The sequence below is a fragment of the Coloeus monedula genome (assembly GCF_965178545.1).
Source record: "Coloeus monedula genome assembly, chromosome: 10".
NCBI classification, from domain to species: domain Eukaryota; kingdom Metazoa; phylum Chordata; class Aves; order Passeriformes; family Corvidae; genus Coloeus; species Coloeus monedula.
The window spans coordinates 24,803,621-24,831,505 of record NC_138790.1 but is presented as its reverse complement, the minus strand read 5'-3'; the positions used below and the strand labels follow the sequence as shown (position 1 = coordinate 24,831,505).

Genomic DNA, 27,885 nt, shown 5'->3' with positions numbered 1-27,885 from the left:
TGCTTTCACTACAACACACAAACATTGAGGTAAAAACCTCATCCCAGAGCCTTTAAAAGTCACTTTCTTCAAATAATCCCTGTGCTTGATGATGGAAAATGTGAGTATTCTATAAAGAACCAGCCACAGCAGCAGAGTTGCAAGTTTTAATGTTTATTTCCCCAAGACAGCCTAGCCTGCACTCTACTTGGATAAATTCACAAGCTAGTTTTCCGCTGCTTCTAGTTTTAAACTTTTAACCATGTTTCTGATGACAAGGAATGCTGCAAAAATACTCTAGTCCAACAAAGAGTTATGATCACAAAATAATCTTTATCCATTCTACAGTGTTTCAGAATTACCAGCTGATTTTAAAACACAAGGTAGATATAGATGCTAATGGTGGCTAATCTGGGATGTTTTATTATAGCAAACTGTTGTTCATGCAACACTTGTGCTCAAAGGGGAAGGCACAGCATTTCCTACAATGAGCCACCTTATCAAGAGTTCAGTTTGTACAAATTTGTAACATCACCTTGAATTTAGTGTGCAGGACCTCAAAACTGAGGCATTCCTCCAATTATAAAAACACTTGCATCCTTTTTGTGCAAGTTTTAAAAATACAAAGTTTTTTTTTCTCTCTAAAGTGGCTCAAAATAGATTGTTCATGGCTGCCTACATCTAAGATAAAAAGAGTCTAAAACAATTGGATTAGGCATATTAAAGGTGTTCAAACCATGACTTGATTTGTACATCTATTCACACCTCTTTTTTTCGGTCTTTATTCGGCAGTACATATGCACCAAATTTCATTTTTAGACATTTCCATATCATTTTCATAGAAAACAAAGTTTGAAAACAAGTAACATTGAAACACAGCACGGTATCCTACCACAACAGAAACATTTTGGTTACAGGACTCAACAAAATCTAAAAATGAACTATGCTGGAGAATACCACATGCAAAGGTCTTCATGTTATCTTTGAAAATGAAAAGGATGAGGTTTTACCACATTTTACTGCTTTCTACTATTATGGCAACTTGTGTACTGCAACACAGTCTAGTTTGAAGGGAAATGTATGATTTTTTTGTTTGTTTGTTTTTTCCATGCAAAAATCTACAAATTAGTTTTGATGATATGGAAAAGCTTTTCATAACATCAAACATTCATCTGGTGCAAATGCACAGGGAAGCCTTCCTGAAATTCTGACTTTACAAACAACTAAGAAGCCGTAACAGGAAAAGAAATGAAAAAGAACTGAAAGAAAAAATAAGAGGGGGAGAAAAAAAAAAAAAAAAAACCAAAACAAAAAAAAGAGAAAAAACACAGGCTGCAGGAGTAAACCAGAGTCTGCTGCTAAACCGGTCTTTGTGTGTCCAGTGTAAGTCAACACTTATGAACTCATTGGATGATTTTAGGTTCTCAGCCCCTGGAGGCGACTCAAGCTCGCATGCGTTCACAGACACATCACAACCACTCTCTCGCGCACACGCCCGGCCCCGGGCTGGCCACAGCCCCAGGCTGGCCACAGCCCCAGGCTGGCCACAGCCCCAGGCTGGCCACAGCCCCAGGCTGGCCACAGCCCGGCCCCAGGGGCCACAGCCTGGCCCCAGCCTGGCTCCAGGGCAGCGGGTGCAGACACTCACTCCACGCTGGCCATTCACACGGGGCTTCAGAGCAAGGCCTGGGCTCGTTCTCCTTGCATTGTGTGGGCATCCTATTCTCTTATGCTTACGAGGCTGATGATGAGAGTACTGCGTTCCCCCAAGTGCTCTAGGAAGTCGGTGTTCCTTCTCAGGCACTGAAGATCTGTGACCTGTAGCCCTTTTTCTTTGAACAATCTAAAGAAGCATTCAGTGTGAAGTTTGTCATTACATTTTGCCACTCATTCTCACTCGCACCCACTCGCCATCTTGACTTCATTTGGGCTTTTCTGTGATTCCAAATGAAATCTTCACATTTTCTTTCCCGATTTAATGCAGCAGCGGATCCCATGAGCCAAGATTGATGGATCAAACCTTTTTTTTTTTTTTATTCAGTGCTGCATTGTACCTAAACTTCCAAAATACCACTCTAAAACTGGAACCCTTCTGCTGGTACATTGGCAGATGAATTGAAACCAAATGTTCCGCCTTGTATTGCTTCTGGAACAAGGCTTGGATCTTCATCAATCTGCAATGGAATGGCAACATCATGAGCAGGGACACAACCAGACCTCAGCACACAGGAGCTGGACAATCCCAAAAGCAGCTCTCTCTTCACCTCCTTGCATCCAGTCCTGCCATTCCTTCCCCTCATTTTGTCAGAGCACTAAAATGAAGTAATTTAAGCCCAAATGTTTTAGTTTGTACTTAGCAGGAAAGGCTACATGGCACCTAAAACCCTCTTGTTTACACACTTTTCACTCCTGGAAAGCCTTCAGGCAGTCTTAGAAACTGTCTCAGTTCTTAGGAGAAGACCAGGCACCATTGAGCCAAGGAAGGATTAAGCCCAAACTGTGGCTACCAAACTGACACTGCATTAACTCAAAGTCTGCCTGTATATGCAAAAGCTGAGCTCCTAAACAAGGCTTGGATCTTTTGTTGTTCACATAAAAGTGAAAACTCCAGCACAAAATAATCTTCCAAGTGAAAATAGGCCATGAGTGCAGCTGAGCTTGACCATTTCTGCAGTTCTTCAACCAAGCAGAAACCCCTCCCTGCATGGCACAGACTGCCAGGGCTGCAGTCCCTGCCTCTGCAATTAACTCCTGTGACTGGAAGTGCACACAAACCAACGCTTCCTTTGGTTTATGTTACATGTTTGACATGGAAACAACGGTCCTGATCAGCACATTCCAGCCCTGAAATTATTCAACTCTTCCAACTACTTTGTTTCTTAAGCAGCAGCCTCAGCCCTGGAGTCAGCAGGGAGCTTATCAAATGTGAAATGTCACGCTCAGGCAGGGGCTGGGAGTTGAGGGAACTATTCACAGCCTGGGATTTTAATCCCTAGAGATGAGGCTTAAATTAGGCATCAGATCTTCTTTAGATGCTTCATCATGAGCAATGGTAGGAGATGCAATAGGTTCAAACAAGGGCTCATTCTTCCCTGAGCCCAACCAGCGTCACAGAGCAGCTCTGGGGCTGCTGCCTTTCTCCTGAGCCAGATTTATAAATGCAAACAATGAGCACACTGCAGGGAATTCCACACTCACATCATCTGAAGAGAAGAACTGATCAATGATCTCATAAGCCAGTTTGTAGATGTCTTCATTTTCATGGTTTTGTAGCTGTTCAATTTTCTCCAGGCCTGCAACAAACACACCAGAGAAATGAGAACACCAAATTCAGGCCAAACAGCTTCCAACAAAGCAATTAAAACACAGCTGGGAATAGAGTTAGGAATAATCTGGTTATGAATAGGATGCTGTTAAACCCACCTGGCACATTTATATGTGTTTTATACATATAAACACAGATGTACAGCACATAGAAATCTTGAAGCTCTGACAAGCTGAGTTTTGGCACAAACACCTTTTTTCTCCTCCCAGCCACCACCAATCACTTTCTGCCCTCCCTCAAGATCTGGCATTTTAAAGATTATTCTACTCCATGTTAACAAATCCCACAAAGTTTCTTACCTATGCCCAAGTTTTTCTTTCATCCCACAAAAGTTTCAGTCAACTTAAACCACAACCAACATGGAGAAAGTCTCAAAGCCATGAGGAAATTAAAGTTATTGCATTTTTACAACCATTGTTTGTAGAATTATTTTTTTTCAAGTTCACCTGGCCATGACTTGTGCATAATTAAGGTAAGCACACCATCCCCACACTGACTAATTTAGTGTCTGTTAATTAGACTAATTTGTCTAATATGCCAGACTGTTACAAAATCAGCAACTAATAAATTTTACTGCCATTATCCTGCTCCTCTGCATTTTGATTATGAATTTAGGATGAGCTGTGGATATTCACTTGATAGGCATGAAAAGGGCACTTTAGAAAGGTTTGCTTAAAACATCTGTGCCAACAATAAACCCAACACAAGCAGGATGCCAAAGCAGTGATCCCTGAAGAAGTGATTAAAATATTGCTCCTCCTACCTCCACACTCTTCTATAAGATTGGCTATGGTTTCTGCTTCCTCTTCAGCCATTTTTAATATATTACTTAGTCCATCCAGAACCACTTGCACAACTTGTGCATCTTTTACTGTCAGCAAATTGCAAAAGGGAGGAATTACATTTTGTTGAATTAAGTAAGCCACCTGAGGGGGAAAAAGCCAAGAGTTACAGCAGGAACGTGGCAGCAGCACAAGCACAGAGGCAAACACATTCCAGCAAGTCCAAGTACTCAGTCAGCCACCCAGCCAGAGCATTCTGCAGTGGCCACTTCAGGAATCCCTTCTTAGAGCATTCAAAGGTAACATTTGGGTACTAGATTTAGGTTCTACAACACAAACCCAGCAGATACTGTGAATTCTTCAGTATTAGATAAGGAGTTTCAACCTCTTCTCTGAAGAGTGACAGCACCACCCCAACCCTGCCACTAATCTCATACTCTGGGATTACAGGAGACTTGTGTATTTCTACTGATTGGTTACTGTCCTTTGAATTATCACATCCTTATGGTTGGGGAAAAAAGGTAAAAAGAAATGTGGAATGTTCGAGAATCCCATCAGAGCCTGACTGGAGTCACTCATCTCAACAGAAGAGCTTCCAACCAAACCCCCACTGATGCTCCTGATCTCAGGTCACTCCAGAAACAAGTGAAGACCACTCTTAAATCCCATGTGCAGAAGTGGAGGAACAGAGACATCCATAACCCTGGCACTTCTAAGACAGGAATGGAAGTTTTCCTAAAGCTGGACTCACCTGGTCTTTTCTCCCACTGATTGTTAAGTTGCTTATTGCCCAAGCAGCTTCTTTCTGGGTACCAAAGTCACCCTGAAAGCACAACCAGAGACAGGAACAGTCATCCCAGGGTTTATGTCAGGCAGTATATTCCCACAAAAGCTGTATTTGTTACAGTCCCCTCTGCATGGTGTCACTGTATCAGTTTCTGGGAAAGTAACAAATAAATCCTGTGGCTGTTTGAGTGTCTCTGTGTTCATCCCTCCCCTACAACCACATCTTGCAACTGATCTTCCAGGGGAGGGGAACTTTGTTTACATCAAAGCAAGCAAGAACTGCAGCACTGCACTCTCCCAGTCCTTATCAGCAGCTGTCACATCCTGCAGGGAGAGCTCAGCACTCAGGCTGAGCTGTGATAAGGCACTGCACATGCTGTCATCAAATGGAAAAGTCTCCACCCTTTCCTCACAGATCAATAAATTGGCACTGAACAGAGCTATTTGTGAGCAGCTCTGTGTTATTTGTTGTCTCCCCTAAATACTTCCCACATGCTTTTAGCTGCTCCTTCTTTCTGACACGGAGATCCTTGAGGACACAATATGGTTTGGGAAGTCGTGTTTTAAAACACACCAACACCCAACAGCTGGAAAGGAACACAGGATTTGAAGGCCCAACACCAATGCTTGGGATCTGACCTTATCTAGAAGATGTATTATCATTGGAACGAGGTTTGCATCTATTACTGCCTGAACTTGCTGCTGGTTTCCTGCAGTGATGTTGGATAGGAACCACACTGCTTCCTGCAAAAGGAAAGGATCAGGAATTAGTTGAGAGAAAGACTCCATGTAACTTATGTCCACTGCAACTGGCCAAGCTTAAATACAACCAAGTATTCAATCAGCCTCATTGTGCAGAGCTGAGTTCTTGCTGAGGCAAACCAAAGGGACAATCTCACCTTAGGAGACTCCACAAGACTCCTCAGTCTTTCACTGTTACCAGCTTCAACCAAATGCTTCAAATTTAAAGGGAAAATTATTTGGAGAGAGAAAATCCCAAATGAGCACTTGTAATTGCTTCCAGCACTGCCAATAAGCAGGTTTCAGCTGATGGCCAAGATGCCTGACAGCACTGTGTGTTCCAGACACGGCAGTGTAGGAGACAGTTCTTTACCTCCTTCCTAATGGCTCTTCTTAGCTTCAAGAAAATGCAGCACTATTAAATAAACACTTGATTTTTAACAATACTCTTTAAGTTTATGACTCTTTATGCTCATTCTGTCCACAAGCCCAGGACTCTCCTCCCAGCAATACCCAAGAGCAGGTGCCTGGGAAAGCAAAACCACATCTCTCCCCCAGCAGCCCCTCCCTGAATTAAATTCAGGGCCCTCACCTCCCTTTTACGGTGGGAATCTACACTTTAACCAAGAAGCAACAGTTTCACATAAAAACTTACATATATTCAGAGTATCAACTTCTCAAAATCTTACAGCTGATAGATTTCTCCCTTCCTAGAAACCTTCCACCATTCAATTCCCTTCCCAACCTCTCTGAATGACTTTTTAGCCGAGTATTTCTCTCAACATGAGGTTCAGCAATGTTTGTACTTCACTGACTCTCTGAGATCAGATCACAGGATCACTGCTGACCCTGGTAGAGATTTGGGCTGCCTGGGCTCTCCTGGTGGGCTTGCTTGGGGCTTTAATCACTGGCAGTGTTGCAGAGGGGCCCCCGAGGTGCCCAACACGCCTCAGATGCACTCCGGCCTCAGCACTGCCATCAGTGCCCCCATGAGAGCCCTTTCCTCACATCCACACTCAATCCCCACCCCCAGCCTGACTCTGGGATAATTCCCTTTCTCACACACACTCCATCCACACACACCCCCAATTATCTCTGTTTCATCACTTCCAAGAGAGTCAGTTTAATTAAGGTGACATTTCACTAATTGAGAACTCTCAACTTTTAAGTCAGCCAGATTTATAAGAGAAAGCTTTGATTTCCTACAAACATTGACATTCTTGTCAAGCACAAGTCTGCAGCTCCTAAGAGACTTTCCTACAGATATTAATTTCCAGGAAAAAAAAAAAAAATCAGTATTTGCTGAAATTTGCCACAAACTGGTGGAAGGAGTCAATTATTCACATCTTTATGACACTACACAACATTGAATCCAAGCTAAGCCAAATATAAAAGTCATCAATCAAGTCAAATCCCTGGTGTTACTCACCTTATTAATTTTTTCTTTGGGATGTGTCAGAAGTGCTGGGAAATGTGAGAGAGCTTCACAGTTGAGAACTACCTGTGTCTGCTCATCGGTGCCAGTGACGATGTTCCCCACAGCTCTCAGTGCAGCCGTCTGAAAACAAAACATTTCCTTTAAAACCGACATTTTTTCAGCAAATATTTTCCTAGCTGAGCACGTGAAAGGTTTTATGCAAATCGTGCAGCCCACAGGAAAAAAATATTCTTTACATTTCAACATGAGCTATAAAAAGAAAGCAGCATTTTCTGTAGTAGCACATTTTGGGGGTCACTTCCTCCATGTGATCCAAAGTTACCTGGACTTTAACTTCCTGGTGGCTGAGGAGAGGAACCAAATGAGGGACAATTCCAGAGTCTATCACCATCTGGATCTGCTCATTGCCAGCATCCGTTAGATAGGAGAGTGCCCAGACTGTATCTACCAATATCTGACAGGAAAAAACAACAGCTTTGTCCACTGCACAGAAATAGCACCAAAATAATGTACATTTCTAGAACTATTTAAAATTAATTTAAATTAACGTGTGTGTGCATTCACACACAGAAAAGCCAGTTTGAACAGCAGTAAATGTGAGCATTTCAACTGGCAGCTTGTAAAAATATTGAGTGTTGTTTCAGCTGACAGCTCTTCACTGGCTCACCAGTGCAGCCATTTCAAAAATTCAAATGAACTTAATTTCACCTACTTAGAGACAAGAAATTAAATCCCATAATTGCTATACGAATAGTAAAGTTAAAGTAGATGTATTTTGGCTGCTGCCATTAACTTAACTCAGCTACAACTTCTTTAGCAAGCAAAAAATCATTAAATTAAGTTCTGATTTTTGTTTAGGTAAAAATCTGACTTATTTCATAATTTCAATCAAGTTTTGCTCCTTTACTTCACTATTAAATAGCAATTTCACATTTAACACACCTCAGAAATGACATCTAACCCTGACATTTGACATGTCCAGCAGACACTGATTTTCATTACAAATTTAAGCGCCAGGCAAAAACATCCTGGTTTTATTTGTGAATGAATGCTCACAGAAATAAAAATAAAATGTAGTTTCAGTTAGAAATGCAGGGAAAGTACATGCAAATAAACACTTGCAAAGACAGAAATATCAGGGAAAAACATCACTATTTAAAAATAACATCAGTATTTTAAAGTAAGCAGTTAATAGATATCAAAAGAAGTTTGTCCTAATCAAAGGGAACATCACAGGTTTTTATTTTGTATTTCAGCTAAAAAACTACAGCAGAAGCTGGAAGTGGCTTTAAGAGGGGTCACTCACATTTACATCCGTGTGGTGAATTAAAACACAGAGCGCTGGCAGGATCTGAGGGGGGAAAGAAACACCTCAGGGTTACTTTCAAGGCAGACAAACACTGAGCTGGAGTTCAATCCCACTCCAGAGCAATTCCATCACCTCCTGGATGGTTTCCATCGGTGGAGGGGGGTCTTTGTGGCGGCACAGGTTGACCATGACCCAGGTGACATTCCTTAGGAAGGTGATGGGGATGGAGGGGCTGATGAAGGACAGCAGTGGCTTCACTACTCCAAGACTAATAACATAATCTCTACACTGGGGTCCATCACCTGCAGGAGACACAATCAGTGGTATTTTAACAGAAAACATCCCATCATTTATGGATTTATGGTGGTGGGTAAGGGAGAGGGGTGGCAGACAACACCAAACCACCAAGGACAGTGGAGAGCCCAACATATTCCTGGAGATTCCTTGACAAAGTTTCGAAACACTAATGAAACATTCCTGGAAGTTTGTGGTGGCAGGAGTAACACCCACCTATGATATTTCCTAAAGCCCACACAGCTTGCTCACAAACATTTTGATGAGGTGAATGCAGCAGTCTCAGGAAAAGCGGCACAGCATCTGAAAGGTACAAAAATAACCCAGGGAAATGGTTAAAAAATGCATCTCAAAAGGGAAAATAATTCACAAAATTAACTCTCACATGAGACATTTTTGTCCTGTTAAGAACTGGCCAAAGCTTCACTAATTTCCCAGGTGATACTGAAATAAAACACTGCAGTAATTCTTCCTTTGCTGCATGTTCTTACAGAACCTGCACTTGAGAATATTAAACCCCTGAAATTCAATTTGTTTGCAAGTCTCAAGTTTACTGGAGCTTGTCAGGATCCAAATTTAGTTCCATTTATTGAATTCAGAAATTCTCTGCTAAGTTATGCACCAGACCCAAGTGCAAAGTAGCAACAAAGACCAAACTCACCCATTCAAATGAAGCAACTTGAGAATAGGCAGGAACAGAGCTCCATTAAGGAGTGGGAATGTAGGAAGAGGGCAGGAAAGGGCTCCACAGGCTCCCCATTTAGATAATTGATCCTGTTTTATTCTCCCCCAGCACTAAGGTCCTTGCTTACATAATAGCTTAGTCTGTAAAGAACCCATTTACTTCACATATTTCAGGAGGAACTGGTATTTTTAGTTAGATTATTTCTTGATGTAAAACCCGTTTTAGTAGAGAAACAACATATCAGCAGGATTCTTATTTCCTGCTAAATAAGGGTATTTACAATGTCTGTATGCCAGGAGAAAAAACATCTCCAGCAAGCAGATTAAAAAATTCTTACGGAAAAATTACAACAGAGCATCTTTTTAATTGAAATAAATCATAATTTCATACGTCACAGCTATTAAACTAAGAGTGCAATACAGACCTACAGAAGTCACTCAAAGAAGTGCTCAAACCATTGATAAATCAGGTGTAAATATAAAGTGTTCTAGATCAGAGGTGGGATAGATTATCTGTTGATTACATTTCCCAAAGAAAATTCAGAATGCAACTGGGAAAGGAAGAGGATGGGGAAAAAGGAAAGTTAAAAGTATTACCAAAGGTACATCCTATAAGGGTGAAAAAAATTATATCAAAGTTCACAGGCTCTTAACACTGAGTTTGCAAAAGTAGAAGCAACTGATCTTGCAGCCAACCTAGGTTTTGTGTATTTTTTTCCTTAAATTTTAGGAAAAGCTCATTTCACAATATTTGTGATTCTTCAAGAACCTCTGGTTTGTTCACCCAATTAAAAATCCTGCCCACTTAGTTCTGATTTAGCAGCAGAAGCTCAGCTTCAACTTAGGACATGCTTGGAGTACAGAACAAGGTTTGCTTTGCCTGGCAACTCAGATTCCAAGTCCAACAACAATTCCTTCCCATGTTTCAGATGCCTCAAAATAGGAAGGACAGGTTTTTTAATTCAACTTGATTTGGGAAGGGTTCAACATCAGGCACCCTCTGGGTCCATGAATTTTTTTCCCTCTTCACCACAGGGAGCTTTTCAGAGGAGTTGTTTGCTTTTATTTCAAATTTTTGGTGAGTTTTGGTGGGGTTTTAAGTTTGAAAACTGGAAACCAGCAGACATCAACTCTGCTAAGACACTCTGAATTTCCAGAAGATGCTGCTCACCATTAGGAAACCCAAGTGAGTTTCAACCCTGAGAAACTGAAGCCAGAACCAGGTGTGTGATGCCAGAGGTAAACACCTGGCAGCAGCTCCTTCAGTGCCTTGACTGACAACCTGATTCCAACCAAATCCCACATGTGGATGGAAGCAACTCAAACCCTGCAGGACTCACTGGATTGAACTACAGCCTGGGTTTGTTCCGAGGTTCCAGAGGCAATGTTTGTCAAAGCCCATGCAGCTTCAAACTGTAAGGAAGGACTGCAGAGAAAGAAAAAATACAGTAATTATTATTCAAGTGAGTGGCACATCAGCTAAACAGCAAGAATTGGTGCAAGGTTTTGAGTTCTGGCAAAACTCACTTGTCATCTCTTTCAAGGCAGTGCACTAAAATAGGTAATATTCCTGATTTTATTAGGTCATCAATGGGTGGGTTGCGGTCACTGGACAGCAGCTTCCTGTGCAGGAAAGGAGAAAAAAGCAGATTACAGAAAAATCCTGCCTGGGAAGGAGCAGGGAGTTGTTTAATCCAACTTTCCACTCAAAAAGGGATCAGTCCTGACACTGGAGCAGGTCAGTAAAGGCTGGTTGAGTTTGGGAATCACCAGTGGAGCCCCAACAACCAAACTGCTCCTCCTGGGCTGGGAATTCCTTCCCAAGTGCTTCTCTCCTCCTCCCAAAGACCCAGCAGGATTTTTTTTTCCTCCTCTTTAAGTGAAAATAATCCCCCAAAGTGAAGTTACTGAGCTACTGGAAAAGCAAAGCCATTACATCCACTGGCCATTTCATTCCATGTTTTCTCTACTTCAGAAATTTATCACCAGTCAGGAAAATAAAGATCAGAGTTATCCAGTTCCACCCTCCTACAGCTTCTTCCTCCTCTACCCAGCAAAGGAGATACTCAGATCTTTTTGCACTTAAAGCCAAAGATTTTATAGTCCTTTAAAATGTATATTTTACTCTGTGAAGAGCATCAAGTTTGCACCAAACAAATCCCGGTATTTACATGTAAAGAAAATCCACACTACTTAAAAGGTCTGTATTTTGATTTCTTTAAAGTCCTATTTTCTTTTTAAAAACCACTTCATTACATACAATTTCAGTTAAGATGGAACACATTTTCTGACCTTAAGAGCATGATAAAATAAGAATAAAATCAGGATATTTGAGAAAAATGTGTTCTTACCTTGCTGCCTGCACAGCACTTAACTGAATACCCTGGTTGTCACTTGAAGCATTCTAAAATAAGAAAAATTAGATTTTTCATACATCTGATATCATGACATGAAGAATATTCAAACAATTTAATTGTTTTTACCTGTACTATTGCCTCCAAAGAAGTGTTTTGCTAGAAAACAGAGGCAAAAAGCAGTTAGAAATTCTGAATGTCTTTCAAGTATGCAAAAAGAAGAAATCACTGAGAGTTAATTCTTACCACTCTAAAGTCCCCATCTATATCAGAATCTTCACAGATATCTTCATGGGGAACATTCCTTCTCTTTAGGAGATGTTCATCTCTTTTGTTCTTAAAGAGAAAAATGATGGAACACCTTTAAAACTTGGATTTATGGGGTGCAGGGGTGTTAAGTAGGGAAGAGAAGCTTCTGTTTTAAACAAGCATCATCAAGTTGCTGTCATTGATATTGTTAAAATTTCCAACAAAAGAAAGTTGGAAAGGGCTGCACAGAGAAGCACACTCTGGGAATTACTTCTTCCTAAAACATTCTGCATCCAACTTGTGCTGGAAGTTTTATGTGCACACATCCATCAACATTCCAACCTATTTGTCATCATTCCTAACAGGACGCAGCAATTCCCAGAGGTTTTCTCTTCAGCCCAGAAGGAAACTAATTCCAGTTGTGACTCCTTTTTTCCAACAATTCCAGTGTTACCTTCACACTCTTCCACTTTCACTTGTAAGGAAATAACTTCCTGCCTGCAGAAACAGCTGAACCCAAGCTTCTCATAAATCTTTAAAAACCTAATTGGAAGTGCAAGAATGATTCCCTTTATTAGCTTCCAAATAAACCCCTGGTTTTCAGGACAAAAATTATGGGACTCCCAGTAGCAGGTGTGGTAACTTCTGAGCTTTCAAGTCTTCAACAAAAACTTACATTTTACTAAAGTAAGAACATAGGAAGAATAATATAAAAGAATAATAGTGCTCATCTCACCTTTCTCAACTCCACAACAACTTCATTTCTTTGTCTTCTCATAGTCTGGAAAGAACCAAGATCAAAATACATCATAATCTGAATTTCAACCAATTAAAAAAGTTCTTGTACAACTATTTCAGTTCATGCACTTTAAACAAACTTTTACACACAGGGTTTAATTGTCATCATAAAAGTAGAAGTCCTACAGGAATGGAAATAACTACAATATTTCTGTTATTCCATAGTAAAACACTCTCCTGAGCCTTCATGTTGAGGAAAAAAGGAATCAGGAATAAAATAATGTCCTTTAAAGGGCAAAATTGAAAGGAGTTGTGCATAAAGCAGCACCAAAAGCATTATAAAGACCATGGCAATCTACAGTGAAATAACTTTACTCAAATTAAGAGACCCTGTAAGCCAAGCTGAGTTACAGAACTATTATTTATAAATGAAACCCACATAAAACCTTTGACATTCTAAGAGCAATATTTTTTTTGGTCATTTTCTCTACAGCTGCCATTGACAGCATTCAGGAAAAAAAAATCAATTGTAAATATACATAGATTGGTTTACTGCTGCTTGTGCTACTGCAGTGAAAACAGAAAAATAAATCAGTCTGGAGTGATTTTATTCTTTGAACTTCACAGTGGATGAGAACAGCAAAGTTCCAAACAATTCCATTTTTATTGTGACTAAACTTTCACAAGCCCAGGGAAAGCTGCAAGTCCCCGAGCACAGGACAGAAGGAAAAGGAACAGCAGCCAGACCTCCTGAACAGCAAGGAGATCTGAAGATAAGCATGAAAAGCTTCACTTTCAAAGCATAATTATTTCTATCAAAAAGAATGTGCAGTTCATCAGATCAAATTTCAGCCGAGCACGACACTTTAGCTCCTCAAAGGAAGGAGCTAAGAGAAAATTGTAAGGATAAGAAAAAGTGGAACAGAAGGGATGGTTTCCTGCTGCTCTGGAGGCAGAACTTTTCATGGTCAGAAAAACAAACAGGTGAGGAAAAATTCCAACCTCCCCCCAGTGACAGCTTCCTGCTCTGGAAAAGGCAAAGGGCCCAGGAGCAGCTGCAGCAACCTGGGAAGAGCCAGAGGGGAGGAGTTCAGAGCATCCCAACACTAAAGTGCAGGTCAGCATCAGCCTGGGATTCCCCAGCAAAGCACAGCCTGGGATTCCCCAGGAACGCCCAGACCCCCCAGGTCAATGGATGCAGCTCTGAAGAGCAGAGCTGAGGGCAGGAAACACTCCATGGACATTTCTCTGAGCTCCAAGAGAAGCTGATCCACTGCTGGATACCACCCAGCACTTACAGGCTTTGGAAAGATGCTGCAGCTTTACACCTGACTTACCTACTACAGGCTCCTGCTCTCAAATGCTCAGTGTAGTTTCTCCAAGCTCCACTAATCTGGCATATCCAAGATGAAAATAATGTGAGGAATCCCTCTGATAATCGGATTGCAGAACTGTACCACACCCCTGATGATCTCACAGGACTTTTAGCACCTTCCCAAACCACAACCCAAGAAAATCAGCATTCCTATCCAAAAGCTGCCCTGGGAGAGGGATGGCTCTTCCCAGCCCCCAAGGATGACATTGCTGGTCACAGCAAAGCTGCTGCTGACACAGGGAGAACCGAGTGGGACCAAAACAAATATTACAAGAAAAAAAGCCTCAGATGTGTCATTTAGAAGATTCTTTACTTGAAAAATCATATCTGCAGTTGATGAGACTTTAAAAGAGCCTCTGCTGGAACACAAAGAATGTTCTCCCTCCTGCCACAAGCTGACAGGCCCTTGGTTGAATTCCTACCTGCACACCTTGGAATCACAAAAGCCTTCACATGAAAAGACAAGCCACTAGTGAAGTCGCTCTTAAGCACAATTTGCCAAAACTGGGCTCCAAATCATTCTCTGTGTAAACAGAGTCTGTTGACAGAATAGTTACAGGTCAACCTGGCACTGCTCATCCTCTGAGGAAGAGGAAAAGCACAACAAATGAGAACTGAAGTCAGCTCTGCCACGGAGTTTCCCAGCATCACCACCCCAGCTAGAGACGGAATAGTTTGGAGAAACTAAAATGCCAAGCAGAGTCAAGATCAACTTGTGCTGCCTTTTGGAAAACAGCTCAAAGGGCAGAAATGAGGGATGGTGGTGTCTTGGCACGTGGGCGATTATTCCTTCTGTTCTGGGGGAGATCTGAGTTATCTGAATCAGCTCCCAGCTTGCAACAACGCAGCTGTGAGCAGGACACCACTCTCACCAGAAAGGGTTTTAAAGCAGAGTTCAGAATGGTCCTGGGAAGGGCTCCAATTGAAAAACACACACCACTTCGTCAGGAATTCATGTGGCTCTTTCAGTCACTGGATCCTGTTTGCCATTTGCTACATCAAAAATCAAATGATCCGATCTATTTCTGTCAGCCTGTGATGGCCACCCCTCCATCCTCCTTTTTTCAATTATATTTAGCTTCAGATTTATCATAAGGGCTATTTCTGACCATTAGTCATGACTGAGCCCTTCAGCTTATCATTAAAATCTCGTGTTAGTGATGCCTGCAAGATCCTGAGACATTCTGGGGGTTTTCACAACAACACGAGGAACATTCCCAGTGCCACAGCAGGAGCAGCTGGGATCCACCAGTCCTTCCTAAATACACCTGGAAAGGGATCCTGACCCTTCTTCCTTCCCTGAACACATCAGGAACTCAGCTGCCACCACACAGCCTGTGCTCACTCCTGTGCAGGGTGTGGGTTTTTTTTGCTGTTATAAAATATTCCACTCTGTTTCTACACCTACAACAGGAAGGTCTGACAGCACACAAGTAACTGTAGAACTTTGGCTACTCCTCTCATCCCAAGGAATGGTTTCCAAAGGCACATTGTTTCTGTTGGGGAACTGCAAAGTCAACAGTTACAGTAAATTAAGAGTTGGTTGTGACATCCTTCCTTCCCAGGAAGTTGCTACCAGCACCAGTGTGGTCTGGGACTCAAAATAAAAACAAAAAACACTCCCCAAGGCATGGACACGTGAAACCAGACTATTTTCCCCCAGTTATATCCAGTGATTCAGGTCCTCCTCCATCCAGTATTCCCCTCCTATACAAATCCCATCACAATTACAAACTGGAGCAATGAAGTCTCCTCTCAAGATCACTGATAAAAATGCTTTGCGACCATAAAGCCAACCCAAGACACCCCCTGAAATCACATCTCAGCAACTCTTCCCCCTTCAGCATGAAAATGGGAATGTGAGTTACAGATAGAAAAATAAAAATCAATATGACATTACATGTGCTACCAGCCCCATTTTTCCAGGAGAAGCTGTGCATGGCAAAGAAAACGCCTCATACAAATATCTCAGGATCATTTGAAAGCGACAAGATGGATGAGCTTCACCACAGAACTCCAAGTCAGCTTAAAGGAACCTATTTTTATCTCAGTGAGTGAAATTCCTGCTCTCCTTCATTTCTTCCATATTTAATCCCAAGCAGACTATTTTGTGTGGGATACAGAAGAGGTTGAAAAGCTTCAAAGTACCTGCAATATTCAATATATCTCACACCACCACCTTTCCTTCACTCCCCTGGAGCTGCCTTGGTGTTCACAAATACATTGGTATTTTTCAAGTCCAGTGAATGATACTGGCAACTCTTAAAATCCTGACACTGCTGATCTTAAAGCATCTTGATGCAATGGCTGCTCCAAAATTAGTTTTGAAGTGCTCTGCATCACGGAATTATCATCATTTCCCTTCATGCATCTCTCAATTACAGAGCAGAATCTCTATTTAACACCTCTCCTGTGCTGGAACTGTTAAAGCAATCCTTAATCTCCTGCCCAGCAACACAGGTGAGTCAGGGAAGAAAAGGCCAGCAGGAACTCAGCAGATTCTTCCAGGATTTCCAGAGAAATAAAATGTATGAAACAGTTTTTATTTCATTTCAAAAAAAAAAAAACCCTAAATGTCAGTCAGATTGGAATGCTGCAGCAGGCAACAATCACCAAGAGAAAATGAAATGTTGAATCACCAGGTAAAACAAAATGAAGCAAATAAAACACCCCAAAACTCTGCAACCCTTCCCAAACCAAGACCCCTAAATGCAGAGCTAAAAAGGCATTGTTTAAACTCAAATTGTTCATAAAACTATCACAGACACAATGAACAATCTGCACTTATCTGGTCTTTATATAGTAAAGATCTGGTATTTAATGCCAAGCTCTGTGGTATTACCATTAAAAATAAAGGTTGGGAAGAAAATTGGGTGTCAGCACAGCCATACCCACAATAAACAGTAAAAAACAGCTCATCCTTTCTTATCCAAGGGGAAAAAAAAAGCTCAAGTAAAACCTGTTCCTCACTGAAGGCACAAGATGAGAAAAGTCACCTTACCCAGCTCCCTAATGGCTAAGTATTTGCATAATTTAATATTAGAGTCCAGATAAGCCCTTCTTCAAGTCAGATTCTGGGGCTGGACGTTAAAGAGAAAAACTGTGGCCACGCCTGCAGTTTTTAAGGCTCCTCTTTGTGCTGAACCAATTCTATTTTTCCCCCACAGCTCTAAAATCTTGAAGACCCTAAAAGAATGTTGCAAGCACTGACCAGAAATCTTAAAACCCCCCAGAGATGCTGCCTCAGTATTAGCTCCAAATCACTGCTCTCCCAGCAGCAACTCTCCCAGTATTAAAAACTTTATTACACCGTGTATTCCTTTGAGCAGGAGCATAAATAAGTGAAAGGACAAGGAGGTATTGGAGATTTCTGGTCCCAGTGAATCCCTCTACTCCCAGTGTCATCACCAATCTGTCCTCTCCAAACACATGGCAGCAATTATTTACAACGTGCCAGTGCAGGCAATGCTTACCCAAGACTTCAGCATATGAAGGAATTTTGCTAAACACCTTATGTAAAACAGGTGCTTGTGTTAGGGTTTGCTTTCTTTTTTCCAGGCCAGAATTTGTATTTTCAGAAGCATATTGGGAAGAAAAAAAAAAAAAAAAAAAAAAAGAAAAAAAGAAAAAAAGAAAGTCCAACTTTAACTTGTTAACTATCCAGAAAGGTAAATAAATGCTTGATACTTTAAGGGATAAAATGTAGGAAATTCAGGAAATTCCCTGATTTTTGTCAGAAATACAAGGACTTCCTGTGAATATGTAAAACCTGGAAGGCAAGGACAATGTGACAGGAACTGCTGGCACTGTGACTGTCAATGGACTGATCTGAGCACATGGAATTAACAGATAACATTTTTAGGAAGTTTGCAATTCACAACATGGCAACCTTTCATAACCTCGAGAAATCTCTTCATCTGGGATTCACCAAAATTATTCTTATTTCTCTAGAAGTGAACTGCCACAGAATATTTTAAAAAATGATGGTTTTGTAAAAAAAAACCCAGGACCAAACAGAATTTCAGCAGAGATAAAAAGGGGGAGGAGTGGAGGAGGGAAGGAGATAAAGATCACATGTTGGCTTCCTCTGTGAAGTAAATACACAACTTTCTGCCCAACCAGCCCTAGAAGTTGGATTTAGGAGCTGTCCTACGCCAGGACCTTGGCTGTGAGTGGGCACCACCAATTCCCTCATGCTAATGACCGATGCGATGTGTAAGCAGTTAATGAGCAGGAAGGACAGCCAGAAGCCTGAGCTATTGTATGAAAAATAGCCCTGCACCGTGGTTATTTTAGGGAGCAGGCGTGTGCTCCAGGATTTGCTGGATAAATGTCACTCTCTAAAATTTAACACGGCCCAGCAGTGGGTTTTGACTGTGGAAAAAGGTGTTTAAGCACAGCAGTAAATAAAAAAAAAATGACTGAAGAGCTTCCCTGCCTCCTGACACACTCACACGTGGTGTTACCTGCATGTGTCCATCTTGAACCCTCCCTGCTTCAGCCCTTTTCCCTTAAAACTCTGCACCGAAACAGCCAAATTCCAACCTCTATCTTCCCATTAATCCCATTTTTCACTATAACAGCACATTCTGTGTGCATTCCAAAACATGCCTCCCTACAGTCGTCTATTTAGTTGTAACAGAATTTATATATAAAAAAATTAACAGCTAAGGCAAGAGGTTACCAACCAATCTCACTACCCTGCTAGCAAACAGAGCAATTAATTATCCCCACTCCCAATATTTTTGCCAAAACTTTGGACATCTCTGAATAATAAACTGTTTTATCCATCTCATTGGACAGGTTAAAAATTGAGGTGTTACAGACTTCTAGGAAACTTGGTTGACGTTTTAATTAATGCCAGAGACATAAATTAATTTTTTCTTTTGAAACATCGTACTGTCTTCATATGAAAGACTGGAATATTATGGAATACAGAAGAAACAGTTTGAGGCTAGTGAACAACAGCCATAAGAATGCCAAAATTCTTGTCCAGAACCCCATACAGACAATTTTAAGCTCCAACCCGCACTCCTGGACGAGTGTTTAAAGATGAGGATTGATACCTAATTTTAAAATGTAACTATTTCCTAAGGAAACTCCTAGTTAATTACGTATCCTGCTGTGTTTAAGAAGCACCTTCACAGCTCAAATAATTGAGCCACCAAAAAGTTCAGGGGCTCCGTGCTACAAGCCAGAACTACTACTCAACTATCTGAGCAAAAACCAGAAATATTAAAAAAAAAAAATTAAAAAACGAAAATAAAAGAGACCTTTTAAAAATAATCTTTACTATAAAGGTTAGGGCATTATTTATTTAATTAGGTATCCTGGAGACACGCAGCAGAACACCCAACTGGGCCCTAATCCTGACTCAGGCTTTTAGGGGCTGCTCGGAGAGATTGTTCCTGCAGGAATTCGGGAAAACCCTCCCCGAACCGGGGCCGCTGGGGCAGGGCCGGGCCGGGCTCCAGCGGGCGCAGCCGCCCGGGGGGAGAGGCCGCCGCTGCCGGGCCCGAGGGGCCGCGGAGCCCCCGGAGCGGCGCCGGGCGGGCGCGGCCGCTGCCCCTCGCCAGGCGCCCACAGGCCCGGCCGCGCCCGCCCCACAGCGCGGCCTCGGCGGCTCCTTCCTCCCTCCTTGCCCGGCCTGCCCTCCCCTCCCGGGAGCGGCGCTCCCGCCTCCCCGCGGGCTCAGGGCGGGCGCCGCGGCCGGGCCCCGCCGCGCTCACCTCCAGGTCGCGGCCTTTGTTCTTGAAGTTCTTGAGGCGCTGGTTGTCCAGCTTCTCGTTGTCGGCCATGGCGGGGGCGGCGAGGGAGGAGCGCGGCCCCTCCGCCTCCGCCCGGGCCCGAGCGCGCCGGGGGCCCGCCGGGCCCGCTCTCGGCCTCGGCGAGCCGGGAGGGCCGGGGCGAGGGGGCGCCGGTGCGGGGCCGGGCGGCGGGGCCCGGAGCGGGGCCGGGCGCGGTGCCGCGGGCGGGAGCGGGGCCCGGAGCGGGGCGGTTCGCAGCGGGCCGGGGCCGGGGCCGGTGCCGGCGGCCCGAACGCGCCGGTGCCGCCGAGCGGGGGAAGGGACGGGGCGAGCGAGAGAGGGAGGGGGAAACAGGGGCAGCCTCGCTCTGGGCGCCGCCGCCTATTGGCTGCGCCGCGCGCGCCCGGCGGCCAATGGCAGCGGGGAAGGAGAGGGAGGGAGCGGTGACGCAGCGCGGGAAGGGGGAGGGAAGGAGGGGCCGCCTCAGCCCCGCCGCCATCTTGGGTGGCGGGGGCTGAGGGGAGGGGCGGCGGGACGGGCGCTCCCCGCGCCTGCGCCGCCGCCGTCCCGGCCGGGAGGGAACGGTTTAATCCCGTCCGTACTCGGCTTTGGAGGCGAAAGTTAACATTTTAATCCCTCCCCCCACTATACTTTCCCTTGGCTCCCCGATGGAGCCGACAGTTAACTGTTTAATCCTTCCGCTTGCTACACTTGGCATTCACTCCCGTCATGGAGCCGAAAGTTAACACTTTAATCACTCTCCCCACTACACTGTCCATGCAGATCCTTCATACCGCCCAAAGTTAACAGTTTAACGCTTCTCCTCGTTGCACTTTGTATTCACTCCCTTCATGGAGCTGAATAACATTTTAATCCTTCCTCTCATTAAAGTTTGCATTTATCCCCATCATGGAGTCAAAAATTAAGTTCAATCCTTCCCCTCACTACACTTCGCATTAGTTCCCATCATGGAGCCGAAAATTAACACTTTAATCTTTCCCCTCACTACACTTTGCATTTACTCAGAATAATCCCTGCTCCTCCCAGTCTTCCAGAGTTTTAGGGGAAAAAAAAGAAAATCTGCTATAGAAACTTTTTCATTTTTATTCAAATAAGATAAAGAGTATTGAAAGCAATAGGGAGATACACTTGCAGAGCAGAGGGGATGGTAAATTTGTTCCTACTTCTGAAATTTTACCCAGAAAAGAATACCTCTGTGTATAACTGGAAACACACTCTGGAATGCATGTATATATATATATATATATATATATATATATATATACACAAACACAGTGCCCTGATCCTGCATGTAGTCTCTACTCATTTTTAATGATTGGAAATTAACTCTGTTAATTCTTGCATGTTGACAGAGCTCTTGTTATAATTTTCCATGATACTTGTTGAGAAAATTCAAAGCTCTGACAGGAGATGCAGCTTCCCAAGTGTGAAAACAAAGTCACCAAGTCCCTCAGAGACTGAGGGACATCAGGAAAGAGAACTTGGTTTAGCTTCTTGGGAAAGCACAAAGACAATGATTTTTCAGACTATGAGGAACTGTGTGTTTTATCTCTGGACACTTTGCAGAGGATGAGGCTCGGCTCTAGATAGTTCTCAAAAAAACCTCCAAAAGTGACAGGAGCTGAGTCACCACAGCCCCATCTGTTACATAAATGTAGCAGTGATGTCACAGCAATATGAGGTGGGTAATTTAGTCAGGGCTAATTAGTGCTGGTGATATTCCATATAGGCATGGATGCTTGTCTAACAGTATGTAAAGCATTTTGTCCCAACCCAGTGTAGGGACAACAGCCCTTTCACATCCCAGTCTGGATGGACAAAAAGGACATTTTCTTGATACAGCTGTTGACAATTTTAAAAGTAAAAAGACTACATAGAGATAAAATTAAAAGGTAATCCCTTTAGATAGTGCTCTGTTTCATTTACAGGCTGAGAGAGTTAGGATTGTTCGGCCTAGAAGAGAAGGCTCTGTAGAAACCTTAGAGCCCTAAAGGGGCTCCAGGAAAGCTGGAGAGGGACTTTGGACAAGGGCTTGGAATGACAGGACAAGGGGGAATGGCTTTAAACTGAAAGGGCGTAGGTTTAGATTAGATATTAGGCAGAAATTCTATGATGAATAATGAAATTGGACTCTGGTACTACATGTTTCCATTCTTCCCCAGTCTTCAGAACTAGTCAGAATACGATGGTAAAAAATACACGGTGTGTAAGACCCAGCCTGGAATTTTATGAAAGGAAAGAAAACCCTTTTCTTCCATCACTGCCCTTTTCATCACCAGCTTTTCCACACCTTTGTTACCCCAGCCATGCTCATCCCACCTCTACCACCCCCCAGTGTCGCCTCCCTGAGCGCTGACCGACCACTTGGTGTGGTCTGGAAGGGATGGAATTGGAAAGCCAGCACATCCTGGGCTGACTCAGTGCCTGACCAGTGACAGTGACCTTGCAGGGAAATCATCCCTCTGCTGACCTTCCCTCTGTGCTCTTGGAAAAAGACTGCCCGAGTCAAGGGGCTGAGCAACGACCGTGTTCTTTTATGAGTAACCATTTGAAAATAACTGAGAATCACCCTGGGGAATCTCCCTTCAAATCCAGAGCTGTGTGAAAATTGCACTGCTGCACCAGCAGCTCTAACACCCCGTTTCCTTTCTGTGTAACTCCATATGATGCACAGAACACGCTCTGCCCTTGCGAAATTATGTGTGTTCCGAGGAAGACAATCCTTCGGTGGTCTTTGAGCTGTAATTTTGATCTGATATCATCCAAAGAATAATTTATATTGTGACTTCATTGAGGACATAATCAGAGATGAATCAAGTGCATTTTTTGCGTGACTGTAATCTAATTAAGCTGCTTGGCTCTCAGAGGAACAATTATCATGTTATTTTTGTTTGGTTTTACCTCAGGTCCACAGTGCAAAAATGCTCAGAAGACCAATTTTGATGGATAGACCAGCTCCCCTCTGAATCCTTGATCCAGTGTCACTGGGCTGTCTTTAAAAAAACCCCAAACAATTGGATATTTTGATTCTAAATGAGGGGTTTTTTTTAAATGTATGCCTACAACATAATAAATTATGCATATAACACAAATCCTCTTGCTATGATGCTGTTCAAACTTCATGTGATGCTATAGAACAAAGCTCTGCTTCTTTGATATTTTTTGCATCTTTTTTAGCTTGGAAAACAATAATGCAAATGTAAAGGTGGGAATTAGGCTCTGCTCACCTTCCTACCCTTCAAGCAACAGATAGATTTGTTTTACAAAGAGTTTACATTTTGTTTACAATTCATAATTTGTGAATTTTGCACCTCATTATGCAATTAGAAAATGTCAATTCTCAGCTTATCTTAAAAACCTCTTTTGAGTAATAATGTGAATTGATCTGAATGCTTTTTCTAATATATTAGTAAAAAATATATAAATATATACTATATATTTACTAAATGTACACTTAGGTGAAAGGAGCTCCTGCGAATGGCTTTTCATAGCCCTATCTCCCTTGTATAAGAAACAAAATGTTATGTAAAGCTGCAAAGATTTGTGTTGCACACAGAAAAATGCCCATTAATCCTGGGGTTTATACAAATGGCATAGCTGGCATTAACAAAAAAGCAGCCCAGTGCTGCGAGGATAGTTTATGATAATCTTGCAGCTGGTGTACAAACACACTCTTCTGCAGAAGACAGGTTTGAAGGGGATTTTTGAGGGGAGTTGGCTGAAGCGCTTTGGCAGAGAGTAGGAATCAAAGATTTGGCCCACGGACATCTGAACAGCTCTGCTGTCTTGTGGCTGTGCTCACACTCACTCACGGCTCGTTCCCTTGTGTAGCGAACATTTTTATTCAAAAGCTGTAGAGTTCCTGTGCATGTTTCCCCTTGGGTTTGTTCATACAGAACCACTGGTTACGCTGTATTTTGCATTTTTTTCCTACTTAGAAAAAAAAGTAGCAGTTATACTTCGAGAAAAATGCTCTGCAGTTGGGGTGGTACTTAAAACCTCACTTTTTAAAATCTTAAAGTGATGAACTGCACAGGCTGGAGAAAGACAAAAGCTTCAAATGTTCCCCATATGACAGGATTCAAAGCCTTTCCATTTATAACCCTTTAATCACATTGTGTGGGGCACTAAAACTCCTGAAGCTGCTCTGGCTCCTGGTGCCGGCCCCTATCAGATGTTAACGGGCCTGCTGATGTCACTGATTTCGTTTGGGATCTCTCCCTCATTCCCACTGTCCCTGGGCTCTGCTGTGTCCCTTACAGCCTGAACATTCCAGCTGCCTCGGGCAGGGATCTCCTCCCACAAGGCCTCTCTGAATGTGAAACAGCCCATAATGAGCACTTTTTTATTAGTTAAAGACCTCTAGATATTTCTATTCTCATCTTTTTGGAAGCTACGGTGTGATTAGTTCTGAGATAACACCCAGTATTCTGTGTCTTCCAAAGGAGAGGCTGCAGCACAGCTCCCAGAGCGGGCAAATTGGAGGGAGTTCTTCTGGCTCCAGTGGCCCTTTGCTGATTCACATCAGCTCAACATCTGCTCCTGTGATCAGAAAATCAGCCCAGGGCTCCCACATGACACCAAGCAGGAGGCAGGCAGCTTCAAATGTATGAGCAGAGCTCCAGAGCTGCCTCTCTGAGCTCTGATCTCAGCCACTCTGCTTGCTATCACTTTTTATTTCATACAACATTCGTTTAGGCATCCTGGCCTGCATTAGGAACTGTGTGGCCGGCAGGATCAGGGAGGTCATTCTTCCCCTGTACTTGGTGCTGGTGAGGCCACATCTTGAGTGCTGTGTCCAGTTCTGGGCCCCTCAGTTTAGGAAGGACACTGAGATGCTTGAGCGTGTCCAGAGGAGGGCAACAAGGTTGGTGAGGGGCTTGGAACACAAGCCCTGTGAGGAACAACTGAGGGAGCTGGGGTTGTTTAGCCTGGAGAAAAGGACACTTAGAGGTGACCTTATCGCTCTCTACAACTCCCTGAAAGGAGGCTGTAGACAGGCGGGGGTTGGTCTCTTCCACCAGGCAGCAACTGACAGAACAAGAGGACACTGTCTCAGCTGCGTCAAGGAAGGCATAGGCTGGATATTAGGAAAAAGTTTTTCACAGAAAGAATAATGAAGTACTGGAATGGTCTGCCCAGAGAGGTGTAGAATCACCATCTCTGGATGTGTTTAAAAAAGGACATGGCACTTGGTGTGCCAGTTGAGGTGTTAGGACATGGGTTGGACTCAATGATCTTGGAGGTCTCTTCCAACCTCGTTATTCTGTGATTCTGTAATTCTGATTTGGGAATTGCTTTTAATTTACGTTGGTACATTTGCTACAATCCAGCCCGTAAATGTTCCCTTTTTAATGCACTAAATCACAGCTTTTGCAGACAAATTTACAGGTCATGACACGACCATTGGCAAAAATGTTCCTTGGTACTAGAGCTGGAGCAGATCCCAAAAATCCATCAGCTGCAAATAGCCCAAGAAGAAGAGGAATCAATCCTCAGTCAGCAGACTGTGGAGTTGCACTTCCCTGCTGGTGTCCCAGCTGCTTTGCCTTTGCAACACAACAATCTCCTAGTAAAGGAAAAGGGAAAAAAAAATCATTTGATATAAAAAGTGAAGAATTGATTAGTGAAATGAGCCATTTCAGTGTGCCCTGCAAGATCCAGGTATATGATTTTTCCATATTAAAACAAATCCTTGTAGCACCACTGATGGTGGGACAGTGACAAAAACACTTCTGTCTCAGCTGCTGTTTTGGGGTGAGCTCAATAATATTCCTAAAAGGAAAGGAAAACTTATTATCTGCTGGCAGGTCTGGGAACTCCAATATCCTGGATCCTGCTCCACTTGACTGCAGGAAGGGAAATTGCTTTTACATCCTTAATTCCTCCGGTTTCCAAAGGGAAGGCTGATCATTGGAGCTGTATTTGAAAAATTAAACTACACAATACGCTCAGATAATTAAATGGTGTGAGGTGTTAGGTGATGTGTTTCATGTTGTACACAGAAACACTGATGGGATCATGAAACCAGAGACATTTTTGGGAGCGTCTCAAATTTAAACTCTTGTTTCTGCCTGTTAACACTTACAGGGAGCAGAGTTTAGCACATAAAACAGCATCAAACCCAATATGCAACAAAAATGTAAATGTCCAGATGCAGATTGCTATTGTCAGTGCTGTGTCTGAGGCTCATTTTGAAAGGAAACTGGAATACATGACTGAATAAGGAATTTTGAAAGGCTCAGGGCTTGATATTGAGCAGAGAAATGAAAATAGTCGAAGTTTGCATCTCTCTTTGTTCTGCTGTAATGGAGAAAATGAGTGCTCTGAGCAGCAGCACTAACGAGGCCCATTCTCACAAGGCTCAGGACTGAGCTTTCCTTGATTTTCTGATGTCTGATAAATGGTAATATTTCTGTTCAGCTTTTCTTTTGAGGGGGAATAAAGGGCACGTAATTTTCCTGAAATACGCAGCATTTCAGCAGCTTCAGGAATCCACGCCTCTGTCAGATCACCGAGATCAAGCCTTTCTTTAATGCTCATTACTCCTCTTTATATTCAAATCTCACTTTACTTATGAACTGGTATCCAGGGCTCTTCTAAATCACAGCCAGCTTAACGTGGAAAAAAACATAGCAGCAATGGGAATTCCAGTTTAGGAATCTGCTTGTTTGGGCAGTTTGGACGCCACTCATTGTTACGAATTTTCAGTGCCACAAAGTGAAACTTCATCTTAATGCACGACGAAAACAAATGTGGACTTTACCTTAAGAACAGAAATTTATATTTATATTTAACAAATTGAAAATAATCTCTGAAAAGAAGCGCATTACTGCTGTAACGAGGCAGTCTTTGTTTGAAAAAGCGATTTTTAGCTGTGTGGTTTAAGCCTCCCCAGAGCGTTCTCGAGCTCCTCTTGTCTCTCCGTTTGAGTTTGCAACCCGATAGTTTCGTTTTGACGAGCTGCAGGAAGCCTCACACACCACAAGATGTCTCAGCGACGAAACACCACATTTTATACACGTATTTTAAAATAACGTAACTCAATTTTTTGGTGTTTGCCTTGGGTTTTCCTTAGTGCCTGACAGGGGCTTTTCAGCAGCACATGGGGAAGCAAAGCCTGTACAAATTTACCCGTTAGCGTGGGCAATAAATGGGTATTTTAAATAATCGATGATCCAAATGACTCAGTGGAAAACCTTAAGCTTCAAAAAGAGAAGGCTCAGTGTAGGTGACAGCTAAGAAATACGAAAGCTTTCCTATGTAGGTTAAAGGGACGAGTTATTTGAAACTATAATTAATTTCCACAACGTTTGATTTTAATAAGATGCTAAGTATTTTTAACTATTCATACTCAGGATTAATATTGTTTAGAGTTACTTTGAGTTCTTTGCAGAATATTTTGTCCACGGTTACATTTTCTTTGGGGCCTGACGTTATTTTATCTATGAAACCGTTGCCTTCAGCGTGTAAGGTTAAGAGAGAGCACAAGGAAGTTCCCCCTGTGAGCACCAGGAGGGTTTGCACACATGAAATGTTGACTTTAGAAAAAGAGAAGTTTCAGCTTTTGAACCAGAGTGTAAAGTTTTTTTGCTTTCTGTTGCTTTGTGTATCTACAACACTCAGCACTTTGGCCTGAGAATTTTCTCATTTTTCTTTTTGCTTCCCTTTTCCATTGTATTGCTGTAGTTTACCTTCCCCCACTGCCCCTCCAGATGAACTCCTTTAATTCTTTTTCTGTAATTCTTTCTTGTTTCACTTTTTCAGAGTAATTCAAGCTGTGTAAATAACTGATGGACACACAATAATTGTGTGATGACCTATAGACATTTTAGGTAGATTAAATCTTTAAGTCTTCAACAAAGGAAAATCCATGTGAATTCAGTCCAAAATTATTCCCTTGTGCTGGGAAGAGCTGATGGCACCAGCTGTGAGCATGAGACCCACTCCATGAAGAGACACATTAATTTATCATCTATTAATTAAGCTGTTTGCAGAATGCCTTTATGTTTTGTGAATACCCAAATGATATGAGGGATTTTCACAGGGATATGGGATGGCCC

At 42.7% G+C, this 27,885-nt stretch overlaps 1 protein-coding gene across 2 annotated transcripts; it reads right to left on the bottom strand.

Annotated features, from left to right (window-relative positions):
- Window positions 1-132: 132 nt before the first annotated feature.
- Window positions 133-20,099, bottom strand: KPNA4 (karyopherin subunit alpha 4). Of its 2 annotated transcripts, XM_082287991.1 has the most exons (18): window positions 19,784-20,099; window positions 12,678-12,722; window positions 11,939-12,028; window positions 11,822-11,851; window positions 11,690-11,742; window positions 10,866-10,961; window positions 10,679-10,764; window positions 8,871-8,957; window positions 8,493-8,662; window positions 8,358-8,402; window positions 7,374-7,505; window positions 7,043-7,171; window positions 5,772-5,828; window positions 5,512-5,616; window positions 4,838-4,909; window positions 4,068-4,230; window positions 3,178-3,272; window positions 133-2,153 (listed from the first exon to the last, which is right to left on the bottom strand). In XM_082287991.1, the coding sequence occupies exons 1-18, from the start codon at window positions 19,850-19,852 to the stop codon at window positions 2,055-2,057; spliced, it is 1,623 nt and encodes a 540-aa protein (XP_082144117.1). In that variant the 5' UTR covers window positions 19,853-20,099; the 3' UTR covers window positions 133-2,054. The 2 variants fall into 2 exon arrangements, with proteins under 2 accessions (XP_082144117.1, XP_082144118.1); XM_082287992.1 differs by lacking the exon at window positions 5,772-5,828 and having other exon boundaries at window positions 19,784-20,092.
- Between the last annotated feature and the right edge of the window lie 7,786 nt (window positions 20,100-27,885).